The 14,593-nt window shown below is 37.9% G+C and overlaps 1 protein-coding gene across 2 annotated transcripts in view; it reads left to right on the forward strand.

Annotated features, from left to right (window-relative positions):
* The first annotated feature begins 808 nt into the window (after positions 1-808).
* Positions 809-14,593, forward strand: part of LOC106085358 (amyloid beta A4 precursor protein-binding family B member 1-interacting protein) — an 89,997-nt gene continuing 76,212 nt past the window's right edge. The window contains exons 1-2 of one of the 2 annotated variants that reach the window (XM_013249585.2): positions 809-852; positions 2,061-2,214. Coding sequence is in view for 1 of the 2 variants with exons in the window: in XM_013249577.2 (XP_013105031.2) it covers positions 2,050-2,214 (165 nt within the window). In the remaining variant the exon portion in view is untranslated. Of the gene's footprint in view, positions 853-879; positions 2,215-14,593 lie in introns of those variants that run through there. The other variant, XM_013249577.2, reaches the window with a different exon arrangement.

A 14,593-nucleotide genomic window follows, 5' to 3' on the forward strand; every position in this document is an offset into this window, starting at 1 on the left:
CTAACCTTAAATTAATGGAACAATTACGGGACCAATATAATTCTTTCAAAGCTTGTTGAAGCAAATCCTATTTTAGGCGCACTCCTTGCATATTGTCCTTTATAAAGGACGCTCTCCAAAATTTAGCTTGCGTTTTTATAAATTTTTTTTTTAATTAAAAAAAAAATAGGAATTAAATGGCGACTAATAACCATTTAATTCCTATTTTTTTTTAAATAAACCTTGCTAGGGAGCTTTGTGCATTTATAGGCTAAAAAGGATAATACCTATGCGAAATTATTTCTGCCTCTACAAGTTCGTGGGTAAATTGTATTTTTTCACAACAACAGTAAGCAAGTTTATATGAAGAATTTAAAAAAATAAAATTTGGTGGAAATTTAACTTGATTTAGCAAAACTAACGGGCTTACGTCCAAAATTCTTTAGGGTTCAGATTCCACCTTTTAAAATTTCTATTCAAATATTCGTCATCTACTCGCCAATACGACTCCTTTGATACCCATATTTTATGGGTTGGGTGAATATTCCATCCAGGGAACTTTGGATCCTGACTGGTCCATGGGTATTCACCCTAAAAACACGGAGATTTACGTACCTGTAGTCAAAACTTTTAGGAAATATTTGGTAAAAAGTTGGTGTTTTATATATTTTTATTTAAATTTCCTATAGTTGACAACACTGCTAGGGAGTTGTGTGGATACACTGCGATTGTGTAGAAAAAGCCAGAACACACACATTCACTACCAACAACAACAATAACTCCAATTGACATTTCTTACTAAAGCTTCGGCCAAGCAGGCAGGCAACGTCATTCCAAAAAGACGGCGGCGGCTGGCTACACCCAAAACGAAGTGTATGGTTTTTTGTGTTAAAATTTGTTGTGTTGTGTATAATTTTTTACACTCTTTTTTTGTTATTTTATTGATTGTATTGTGTGTGTTGCAGTAGAAGAAGAAAACGGGTCTTTTGTGTGTTTATTGTTGTTGTCTTCGCGTCATCTTGTTGTTGGTGGTAAAGGAAATAATCTTAAGAGTTGTGTTTATATGTGGGTGGGTGTAAGGAAACACTCTGTTCGTTCGTTCGTGTGCATAAACAACAATAGCAGCACCAAAAACAACAAACGATACGAAAAGAAGCGAAACAGCGAAACACAAACGTAAAGCCGTAAATTTTTTCTGAAACAAATGTGAAAATTGCCCAGAAAAATTGTGGGTCGTTAAATACAAAAACAAAGATCCATTGAGGATTTAAAAACGCCTACGCGCAAAAAATTAATGCATCCGAAAAAAATTGAGAAAATAACCAGAAATATACTCGTTTTCGGGTGTTAAAACAAGTCATAATAAATACACATAAAAAATACAGTGCAAGCAATTGAAAAGAATCGTTCGTTTGGTCGGTCGGTCGAAAAAGAAATGAGATTTTGTATCGGCTTTTTTTTGCAGGCATTATTAAGTTGTTGTTGTGTGGTGTGTGTGCAAAGTGCATTATCATACTTTTACAAATTTACTCTACTACTCCAATCTCCTTGTCAGCAGTAACGCATAAAACTTGCATACACATATCGTTTTTCAATTTTATCGCTTGAGTTGCGGGTTCTTGGTGAATGACTGTGCTATCTATCCCAAACCCCGTCCCTTAGTCGATATTTACTTTGTCTGCTGAACAACGTTTGGGGCGCTCGCTCTCATTTGCATACACTTAGGTAAGAAGAGTGAGTGTATGCGCCTCCTTCCTCGTTCTCGTCCCTCGCAAGTGTGACTTTTGCACAACAAAGTAATATTGTGCCATCATCAGTAACCGTGTGCTGGGGCCTTAAGTGAGTAGAGAGTGAGTGAATGAGTGTTGCATAGCTGTGCCATTCTGCTGTCTTGTATGTCTCTTCATCGTCCATCTCTATCAGAACATCAGTCATCAGTAGTAGAGTTATTGTGTTGTAGTTTGTTGTTGTCGCCTACTGCTTGTGCTTGTGACCAGAAACCAACCAACATCATATAAACGACTTTGATGTTATTATTGCCTGTGGCTTAAAGCAAAAATCAAATGTAATATGGATTGCAGTCTTGCAGATCGACAGTCGTCATCATCATCATCAACATCGTCGTCATCTTCAACGCCACAAGTTCTAAACAACCATAATCATCATCAACAGCAGCAGCAGACACAGCATAATCATCAACTACCACACCAATCGGTTCATTATCTGGACGAAACGGTGAGTACACAATTACTACAAGTTTTCTATGCCTACAAGTATGATGATGATGTTACACCCTGAAACCAATCCCAACCATTCTTTGTAAGAGCTTTTTTTCTTGGTGTTTATTTAAACGATTTCCCTTAATTTACTCTAAAAGACTGCATAAATAATGACAATCTCATGATTATCACTTCTTTTCTGTGTGCAGTGGCTTTTAGCTTTTCCTATGGTTCTTTGTTTACCTTTACCTCCAAAAGAATACATAACGCATGAAGAAAAAAACAATTTTGTTATGTTTACCACGAAAATATGTACCTACCTAAGACCAAATACTTCTATAAATTGATCGCAGTCAGCACTTTCTATTCAATATTCATGCTACTCATAAATACTCAAACACACACACACAAAATACTAAATCCATTGCACACCATAATTTATTGAAAGGCTATGTTCAATGTTCTTATTTGTTTTGGTTATAATTTGTTTACATTTGGCGCTAATGTTTTCCTTCATACTTAACGGTAAACCTGCTGCAATTGTCAAATTCATCGCAAATGGGTTACCATGTGTTTATTTCGTGATCCTAAAAATGGATTACCACTTTTACAAAAACTACATATCATAGTTGCCATATTAGAAAATGGTGTTAAAAAGAGCAGTGAGATTAGAGTGAGTGAGATTAGAACAAACGAATTCCTTTATCTGAGAGATACATTTGTTATATTAAATTGTGATCTGATAGGAAATTAAAGTGATGGGACGAAAACACCTCATTTTTAAAATTCTTTTCCAGTTAGGAAAAAATTATTTTATTACATAATCATCAGTTGATTTCTCCTTCGAGAGAGCCTAAGTAACATTTTCCAATGAAAAGATTAATTTAAGTACCACATCCCAAATGATTTGGTAGTTTTAGTACTCTTTCTAAAGAAAGGACAGTTTTGGTACGCTTTACCAATGAAAAATTTAGTCTTAGGATACTTTCCCAAACAAAAGAGCAGTTTTAGTAACCTTTACAAAAGAAAATGGTATTTTTATCACTCTTTCCTAAAGTAAAGGATATGTTTTGTACTCTTTCTCAATGTAAATGGTGGCTTTGGTTCTCTTTACCAATAGAAATGGTGGTCTTCGTGCAACAGACAGGGTAGTTTTAGTACACTTTCCCAACGGAAATTGTAATTTTTATACCCTTCCCTAAAGGCAATGTAATTTTAGTACACTTTTCCAGCGGAAAAATAGTTTTAATATTCTTTCCAACGGAAAGGCTATTTTTAATACCCTTTCCAAACAGAAAAAATTTTTAGTACCTTTTCATAACGAAAAGGGCATTTGTAGTACGAAAAGGGTAATTTTAGTACCATTTCCCACTAGAAAAGGTGGTTTTAAAAACCTTTCCGAATGGAAAAGGTAGTTTTAGTACTCTTTTCCAACGGAAAGGGTAGTTATAATACCATTTCCCAACGAAAAAGGTAGTCTTATTACCCTTAGTTTTAGTACCCTTTCCCATCGGAAAGTGTACTTTTAGTGCCCTTCCGTACAGAATGGATAATTTTAGTACCCTTTTTCAACAGAAAAGGTAGACGTAGTGCCCTTTCTCAACTGAAGGCAAAAGGTAGTTCTAGTACCCTTTGCCAATGGAAAGGTTATAGGCGCTTCACCCATGTGTGCAGCGTCATAGGCAAATTCTGGCGAGAACATAAAAAAATGTCAGCGGTGGTAATCCCCCCACTTGACTCTACAATAAAAAGGAGGTTGCTTATTAATGGGCCTTAACTTGGACGGGGGAGCCCTCATTGATACCAGCAGTACCCCAGCTGTTTCTTAAAAGGAATGTTCGGGCTCGGGCCCGATTGTCCCCCATAGCATGGATATCAAAGAATTCTTCAATTCCCGAATGCATACCCGAATTGGGAAACAAATGGACTTCCAACTGCAAGGATGAGAGGTTGGATGAGACTTAAGGGAACCAGAGACATATGTTTATTAAATTCCGACTGCCTTGAAGCCATACATCAAGTCTGAACACTGATTTGGTAATAAAATTCAATGATTTGCAAGCGTTGCTCGTTAGTAAGTCTATTCATGATGAAATGTCAAAGCATACTGAGCATCTTTCTCTTTGACACCATGTCTGAAATCCCACGTGATCTGTCAAATACTAATGTATGAAAATCCTAACCTCAAAAAAATCACCCTATAGTAGCCAGCCTTGAGATTAATAAATCACACTACTGCCTGGTTTCTCTTAATATGGCCGACGTACATAGATGGTGGCTGGTAGTACTCGGACTTAGCGGCCTACCCCAGGCCGGAGTCGGAGGTCAGACCCCGCAGCTCTGATTCCGTCAAGATCTTATCGAGTTCGTTACGAATTCCGAAGTTTGAATGATTTCTGGAATGCTTGCATATATAATTTTTTTCCGACCAATTTCGGACAGATTTCGTATTAGAGTTCGGATGTGTTTGCCGTTTTTCGTACAGCCTTGTTCCGAACTTTGAACGTTTAGTATGCTGGGTATTTTGTATTTGTATTCGAGAGAACCTTCTATGTTGCCGAGAAGGTCATAAAGGACTTTTGCCATGGACTTGGCTTTGCTAAAGGAGTACTTTGGTCGGGACTCGTTATTGTCACGAATCTTCACCCCGACACTGTGGAATGAAGGAAGCCTGACGAAAATTGTGCTGCTTTCTTGTGGTACGGTTTGAGTGCTTTTGGTATAAAAATGTGTCTTGTTTTTAATCCTACATTTGAATTTGTGGGAAATAAGTATTATGCAAAAGATTTCTACTTGTATCAAACTTCTTCAATCAACAAATTTAAAGTACCAGTCTTAAGATGTGAACACTCCATTAACCCGGATCGCCCTGGTGTTGCCATATGGCTACGGAACATTTTTGATGTGTTTCTTCAGGATATTAACTATACAATTGCAATGGTTTGACATTATGACGCACATGTTTTTTGCATATTTTTGACAGGTGAGAAGTGCGTCTTTGGAATAGGTTGTATCTAATAAATAAGTTATGGGAAATGCTTAAAATAGAAAATTAACAACAAAGTGTTATGGTGATTGGGCTTAAAATGGAACATTTGCTACTTATTCTATTGTTATTTCTAAATCTGTTGTTTGTAGCGAAACAACACATTATTGGCGGTTATAATCAAGTCTATCTTAGACTTTCTTTTCTTATTGACAGCTGTCATTTGTGATAAAATCTCCGAAGAGTATAATGTTGCACGTTTATCAATGAAAATATTTTCCTTTGCACCTGATCTCTTTTTCTGATCTGAAAAACTATCATAAGGAACACTAAAACCTGTTGGATTTCTGAAAATGGGAATACCCTAGCGGCAAAGAAGGGACGCCTCTCCTCTAGCGTAAGAAACATCTGAGGAAGACTCATCCACAAGTGCCAATTAATTGCACACCACCCAACCACTTTTATTGCTCCCACTCTATATTTTGTCTGCACATGCTCTGCAATTCAAAAGCAGTACAAATACAGAGTGGGACCAATGACATCGGTTGGGTGATGTGCCATTCATTTGTCCAGTGACCTAAGGAAGAGTTGTGCCACTTCTTTCCCAAAAGCGAATAATGACGAGATCAAACGAGGATGAAATCCTGTCTTACGATGAGGCAACAGTGTAAGAAAATTTGAAGCCTGATCTTGATCGGGTTTCTACATGTAAATCTTCAACTTTGTTAAATGACATCGGCCGATCTGAAGGTCCTGCTGATGGCAAGAGGGTTTTAATCATCGGTTAATCGGTTCGTAGACTAAGAATATTTATCTTCTTTCGTCACTAATCGCTGAAGAAGTAGTAGTAGCCAGCCTTGAGATTAATAAATCACACTACTGCCTGGTTTCTCTTAATATGGCCGACGTACATAGATGGTGGCTGGTAGTACTCGGACTTAGCGGCCTACCCCAGGCCGGAGTCGGAGGTCAGACCCCGCAGCTCTGATTCCGTCAAGATCTTATCGAGTTCGTTACGAATTCCGAAGTTTGAATGATTTCTGGAATGCTTGTATACATATATAATTTTTTTCCGACCAATTTCGGACAGATTTCGTATTAGAGTTCGGATGTGTTTGCCGTTTTTCGTACAGCCTTGTTCCGAACTTTGAACGTTTAGTATGCTGGGTATTTTGTATTTGTATTCGAGAGAACCTTCTATGTTGCCGAGAAGGTCATAAAGGACTTTTGCCATGGACTTGGCTTTGCTAAAGGAGTACTTTGGTCGGGACTCGTTATTGTCACGAATCTTCACCCCGACACTGTGGAATGAAGGAAGCCTGACGAAAATTGTGCTGCTTTCTTGTGGTACGGTTTGATTGCTTTTGGTATAAAAATGTGTCTTGTTTTTAATCCTACATTTGAATTTGTGGGAAAAAAGTATTATGCAAAAGATTTCTACTTGTATCAAACTTCTTCAATCAACAAATTTAAAGTACCAGTCTTAAGATGTGAACACTCCATTAACCCGGATAGCCCTGGTGTTGCCATATGGCTACGGAACATTTTTGATGTGTTTCTTCAGGATATTAACTATACAATTGCAATGGTTTGACATTATGACGCACATGTTTTTTGCATGTTTTTGACAGGTGAGAAGTGCGTCTTTGGAATAGGTTGTATCTAATAAATAAGTTATGGGAAATGCTTAAAATAGAAAATTAACAACAAAGTGTCATGGTGATTGGGCTTAAAATGGAACATTTGCTACTTATTCTATTGTTATTTCTAAATCTGTTGTTTGTAGCGAAACAACACATTATTGGCGGTTATAATCAAGTCTATCTTAGACTTTCTTTTCTTATTGACAGCTGTCATTTGTGATAAAATCTCCGAAGAGTGTAATGTTGCACGTTTATCAATGAAAATATTTTCCTTTGCACCTGATCTCTTTTAAGTAGCTACCTGCTGCATTTTAATTTCTTATCTTTGTCACATTGAATATTTTTCATTCGTTAAGGGACCCTTAATTGTTTACTATACCCTAGATACGGACCTTTTATCTAAGGGCTGCCATAAATCGAAGAAACATATATCAACATACAACCCCTATATAAATCCCTTCTTTTTAATCAACTCCTACCAAGGTTTGGTCAAGATGTTTGTTTTTATTTAATTTGTTTTTGTTTATTTTCTTCTTGAACGAAGAACCACCAATTTTCTGGCAGTGGGCATTTGTTGTATACAGTGTTGCCACTATGCGATACGAGTACATCCTTAGACCAACACTTAAGAAATTACATTGCTTTTCTTGCACATTGCTCCCTTTTGTTATTATTGTACAAATTTCTATTATTATTGTTTCCGCCATTGCCATTAACCCCTAAAATTGCTTTTGCTTACACATGCCGGCAGGTTGTTTCTCATCTAAAATAAAATACCCAAAAGTAAATCTTACGACTCAAATCGAAAAACTGTTGATGTGAAAAAAGAACACTGGATTGTATCCTGTCATGGGGTGTTTCTAAGACATTAGCAAGCACCGGCTGAAAGCATGGCAAGTTGTTATCCTTTGTGCTAAAATGGTAGAAAGAGTTTCAAAATAAAAACAACAAAAATTACTATGTGTGGCTGTGTGTGCGGGATTACCGCGGGGATTTTGTTTACTTTTATGATGACTCATAGTTTTGCGGCGTTTGTTGTTATATATATATAGCAAATGAATTTGGTGTATTTATCTTATTTTCTTTTGATGAATGAATGGCTGGCTGACGGTTGGCCTCACACACGCTTGCTTACAATTGGGAATTTCGCCTTTTTTTTGGCTGACTATTGAAAGTTTTCCCTTTTCACAAACCCCTATATGTATGTTATTAGAGAAAGATGAGAAACGCCTCAATGAATACATTTTGCAAATTGTCAATTTCATTTTGTTGTAATTGCTTATAGCCTCTTTCCCCCATCCCTTACTAAATACATCTTTGATCAAAATAATCAAAAATCTCAGTGATTAGTTTACTATGGGTTCTATTGGCTGACAATGGGATTTGAGCTGGGATTGCTATTTTTTGTCATTTCAACAATTTCCAAGTGATATCTTTCCAAAATAAAAGATTTAATTAGACACGGTTAATTAAACTCACAAGTTGATGCTTTAATGACTCACTTGTAATGGAGTTGCCAACTTCAACTGATTTTCAGGGTATGCCCATTATAAAGGATAAGGCTATTGTAAATGTTTTAGCGGGCCAAAGCCAGGGTTACCATTGAGATATTTTGAAAAGAAGCAATGGAGGGAAGTTTTTTTTTTAACGATCACATATCTTTTTATTAAAAAAAAATTAGCAAAATAATAAAAAATGATTAATTAAGTAAGACAGGTAAAAGCGTGGTAAGTTTAAAAGGACCGAGTATTGGGAAACCACCACCACGCCTTCTGCTAAAAGTTTACAAAATTGAGCTTAGTTAAAGGGAATAGTTGTACTTTACGTACAAAATTAAACTTCTAGGGACCGTGCAAGGCTGGTTGGGAAATCGGCTTATATTTAAACAATACTTACCATAGATGACGGAAGTTATAAATAAAATGTACATAATTTCAGCCAAATAGGACAAAAATTGCGGCTTCTGGGGTTTCAAGATGTGAAATCGGGAAATCGGTTTATATGGGAGATTTATCAGGTTATAGATCGATTTGAACCAAACTTTGCAAGATCGGTGGATGACTTTGCGAAACACTACGTACAATTTCAGCCAAATCGGACAACAATTGGGGCTTCCAGGGGCTGAAGATATCAAATCGGGAGATATGTTTATATGGAAGCTATATCATGTTATAGTCCGATTTGGACAGTACTTGGCACATGTGTAGGAAGACATAACAGAACATTAAGTGCAAAATTTCAGCCCAATTGGACGAAAATTGCAGCATGTAGGGTCTCAAGATGTCAAATCAGGAGATTGCTTTATATGGAAGCTATATCAGGTTATTTACCGATTTGATCCACACTTTACATTAAAATAGGAAGTCTTTATAGAACACTATGTGCCAAATTTTAGCCCATTCGGATAACAATTGCGGCTTATAGGGTCTCAAGAAGTCGAATCGGGAGATCGGTTTATATGGGAATTATATCAGCCTATACTTCCCTATGTCCAGAACTTGGTTTGGTTGTTGAAATTTGTAACAGTAACACTACATTTACAATTTCGGCGCAACTGGATAACAATTGCATCCTCTAGGTGGTCAAGATGTCTAATCGATCCATCGACCTACATCAATTAGAAGCATATGGGTACAGATGGACGGACAGACGGAGTTGGCTAGTTCGACTTAGAATATCAAGAAAATCAAGTATTTATATACACTGAAATAAAAATTGATATCAACGGTATTGATAGTAAAGTACTATTAAAACATAACCGTATTGTATGGATGATGTGAAGCATTATGAATACCATACGGTATTGTTTTGGTATTAATTTACGGTGTTGCTTTACTATCAATACCACTGATGCCATACGGTATCAATTTTTCTTTCGGTGTAATAAATGAGGTCGCAGATCAATATTTCGAGGTATTATAGGAACGCTCACTCTACGCAAATATGCGGAGGGGAGCAGTATTTGACCATGAATGATTCTGGATCTATACCGGTATGTTAATTCGACTGCAGTGGAGATCGCATCCGCATTAGTAAATTCGTGTGCTTCCGATCCGTACAATATGAAGAGTATTATCAGTATTATCAAAGAGTAGGATAGGGAGTCTCTTCTAGTCATTCCGTTTGCAACACATCGAAATATCCATTTCCGGGCCTACAAAGTATATATATTTCGAATCGTCGTAAAATTCGAAGACAATTTAGCGATGTCCGTGTGGCTGTCCGTCCGTTCGTTCGCCTGTGTGTCCGTCAGTTTTAATCTCACTACAGTATTTAAAAATTGAGATATTGAGCTTAAATTTGGCATAGACCCGTATTCACTGCCATATAGACCGATATGTTAATTTCGGATTTTAAGCCCATGACAAGCGCATTTATAACACAATTTCGCTGAAATTTGCGACAGTAAGTTTCATTAGGTCCATCCATATCCGAGCCGAATTTGGTCGACATGCTAACATATAGCTGCCATATAGACAGATCTGCTTATTTAGGGTCTTAAGTCAATAACAGGCGCATTTATTACCCTATTTCGCTGAAATTTGAGTTCATCACTGAGTTCTATTAGACCCCTTGAGATCCATGCCAAATATGGCCTTGATCGGAATAAATTCATATGTAACTGCCATGAAACCGGAGGTGCTGATATAGAGCATTAAAACCATAACAAGCTCATTTATTACCCGATTTCGCTGAAATTTGAAACAGTGAGTTGTATTGAGCCTTCCGATATCCGAACCAAGTATGGTCGAGATCGGACCTTATTCAGATATAAGTGTCATATAGGCCAATATGTTAATATAGGGTCTTATCCTCGTCGTAGCGTGGTAGGTGCTAGCGATACCGTTCTCTCTCAGGAGTGCACAGATATATATGGAAGCTTATGGATCTCCTGCTGGGACCTTTCGCTGAGTCCTTCAGAATCAGTGCTCATCCAGGTTGAAGGAGGTTACAGACTTGCGCTGGAAATTCGCGGTGAGCTTGTGATGGGCGAATCGAGCGATAGTGTTGTGTTTGACGTCGCGGAGGACAAAACCGTGTCAATGTGGCTCAAGGGCATTTTGTCGCGGAATCATCCACCACAATTCGATGTGGTGCACCTAGCATCAGGAACGTAGCGCTCGTAAAATATCTGGGAGTGACTGTTTCAGGGAGAATGAGTTTGCTGTTTCATTTGGATCGGGTGAAAGAAAATATGACTGGAATAGCTGGAATGGTTAAGCGTGTTCTGAGAAGTGATTGGAATCTTGCTCGTCGCGCTCTTCGGTCCATATATGGTGGCCTATTTGTTGCTTGCGCAATTATGGAGCTCCTGTGTGGCACGGAATTGCTGCGGCTGTCTTAGGGCGAAAGAAGATCCTCTCTTGTCAGAGGGTGGCAATGCTGGCTTGCTTGTCTGTGTGTAGGACTGTTTCGACAGATGCACTACAGGTATTGCTTGGCGCACTCCGCTTGATTTACTCGTGAGTTACATGGCTGTTCTGTATAGTTTGAGCCTATTGGATCGTCTTGATAATAGGTGGAAAACTAGATGGACCGAAAGTGACAATGGTCGGGTGACTTACGAATTTATTCGTGACGCGAAGCTCGTACGATTCTGCCCGGACTTTGGCTTCGGCCTAAGTCTGGGCTTTATACCGACGGGACATGGCTCCTTTTATGCATTTTTGCATCAGAAGAACTTGGACGCGACTGATCTGTGCAACTGTGGGAAACCTGAGGACTGGAGTCATGTACTGACGGAATGCTCGTACTATGCAGACATTAGAGACTTAGGTGCGATGAGAATTAGCCACATTTTCCCGGGAAGTATTTATTGGGAGACGGACAAGAGGCATGAATACATGCTAGTTATCCATGACAAGGCGCGACCGGGTGACTTGCTGCTGCACATGACATGTCTTGGCACCTGGCTTCCCCCTGTTGATGCTGCGGCGTATGCCCATTTTCAACTATTTTTTACTCCCTAACAATGCATTGTTTTCGGTCTTATAAAGCTCAGCTGGCGAAACTTCGGTATCTACTCCCTTATTATTTTTTTTATCTTGTTACCGCTATTTTGACCTTTTTCTAGATAGGTGGTATAACTTCTATACCATCGTCAATAATAGGTGTGAAGGTATCCTTTTCGTTGCTACAATCGGCGTGTCCTTTTGGTCTTAAATCACTCAGCTACCAACCCGTCGTCTACAGCGGCCTTGTTATACCTTAGCGGTGTTTTTGTTTTCTCAATGTCACTATTAGGCATTGGTTCGGAGGTTTCATAAATTATACGATTTCATATATATTATACGCCTTATCAGAGTGCATCTTCCGGTCTTGTATAGCTTAGCGGACAGTACATAGGCTCCTGCTGCCTTATTATACTTTAACGGGGTTATTGCAACGACGACCTAACTCTAGGCTAGGCGATATAAACTCTCAATACCATAGTCTGAGATTTGTTGAGATATCCCCTTTACAGCCACAATCAGCATTCCGATTTCTCTTTTAAATAGAGCAGTTGTCAACCCATCGGCTCCAGCTGCCTCATTGTACTTTAGCCCGGTTACGTTTTTTCTATGTTCTCAGCATGCTTTACTGTTTGATTGGTTAAGGTTACAGTGGCAATCTGATATACGACTCACTTGGAAAATGGTTGCCTATTGTGATATCACAGTAGTGACAGACCCAAGCCTTCAATTAGAATAGTTGCCAAGACCTCCGCATTGTTAATCCAAATGACTATCAACGCAGCTGCCGCGGTTTTCTTCGGTATTTGTTGCCATATTACCATATTTATCTCAACAGTAGGATTTGTTTATACGAAGATATCAGTCTGATGTTTTATTCTTTGATTTTATTCTCATATTTTCGGACTTCATTTTGGCTTCTGAGTTTCAATGATACCGTCCCCAAAAATATGTTTTAAAATCCCAATCTTCTGCACTTTGATAAACGATTTCGTTCAATTTTATTTATTCAAATTAGTTAATTTTTTCTTGCATTCTCATTTAATACGCAACATTTTAACAATCAAGCCAAGCCAAGTCACTTGAAACAGGTATCACTTGACGCCACATTGTGCTGGTCTTAGGGTTTTTTCTCTTATTTTAATCATCGTTAAGTGACTCATTAAAACAGGTTTAACTTGGTGTTTGTTTTCTTTTTTTGAAACATTTGAAAATGCACCTAATATCGAGACAGTTAACACTGGCCTACGACGTTATTATGTTATAAAAATTTGTTAGATGCGATCACGAATACTATTTCGCTCGTAAATATAAGGGACGAGGTAATAAAATGCCTAGCAACAAAGGTCAAACGAAACTCCACTTGCGTAAATCATTGATGAGAGGTCGGTAATATGAAAACTTGTTGAATATGTGTACGAATAGTGTGTTCCTAGACCAATAGCCATAATTTTCCCCTAGTTTGGCTGTATTTTATAAATTTAAATGTATGAAGGCAGTGCAATATTTTGTGTAAGAAAAGGGTTACCCTGTAAGAGAGGTAGAAAAGGGAATAAGCGCCGATGTCTCACCCTTTTTCAAACACAGCATCTGCTGCCAAATCTTCTGTGGGGAGTGCATATCCTGAAGATCCTACCGCGAATAGATCTCGGTGCCACTTAGCTCGATGCCTCCTCAGCTTCCCCTGAGCATTGCTTAGCCTCAACGTCCGGCATGCTTTCGCAGGGGAAGAAAGTGCAAAATGTTAAACGGCTTGCGCTTTCGGAATTGTCAATGAAATTTTTAATTATTTCACGAGCAAAGTTTTTTGCTTCTATACACTGAAAAAAAAAGTTGCCGACAATTTAAGATTTTTCCTTATTCGTAGGATTTTAGCAAAACTTTAACATAAATATGCTTTCTGCAAATTTAATTTCTTATTTACTAACGGGCATGACTATTCGTTTGAAATTTTGATCGCTGATTGATTCATATTTTATTTCACAGAGTACTATTCAATTATTATATTTTGAAAATTTTTATTATACCTTCCACCATAGGAAAGGGGTATACTAATTTCGTCATTCTGCTTGTAACATCTCGAAATATTCGTCTAAGACCTCATAAAGTACGTACATTCTTGATCGTCAAGATATTTTAAGTCGATCTAGCCATCTGACTGTCTGTTTGTCGAAAGCATGCTCGAAGAAGTAAAGCTAGGCGCATGAAATTTTGCACAAATACTTGATATTTATATTGTTAATTGGCCATATCAGTCCATATTTGATATAGCTGCCATATGAACCGATCTTGAATTTTGACTTCATGAGCCACTAGAGGGCGCAATTCTTATGCAATTTGGTTGAAATTTAGCTGTTTGGTTGGGTTTGGTGTATGTTGAAGATCATGGGACAAACCGTTGCACAAAATTTCAGCCAAATCGAAAAGAATTGAGCCCTGTTGAGGCCTAAGAAGTCAAGATCATAGATCGGCTTATATGGCAGCTATATCATGTTATGGACCGTTGTTGGAAGTAATAATAAAACACTTCATGCACAATTTCAGCCAATGAGAGGATGAGAATTTCGCCCTCTAGTAGCTCAAGAAGTCTAGATCCAAGATCGGTTTATAAGGGAGCTATATCTGGTTATAAACCGATTCAGACCATATTTGGTAAACATGTTGAAGGTCATAGGTGAATTTGTTGTACAAAGTTTCAGCCAAATTGGATAAAGATTGCGCCATCTACAGGCTCAAAAAGTATAATCGGTTAATATGGGAGCTCTGTTAGGTTTTAAACCGACCTTGATCATATTTGGCATAATTGTTGGAAGT

This window comes from Stomoxys calcitrans, chromosome 4 (assembly GCF_963082655.1).
Source record: "Stomoxys calcitrans chromosome 4, idStoCalc2.1, whole genome shotgun sequence".
NCBI lineage: Eukaryota > Metazoa > Arthropoda > Insecta > Diptera > Muscidae > Stomoxys > Stomoxys calcitrans.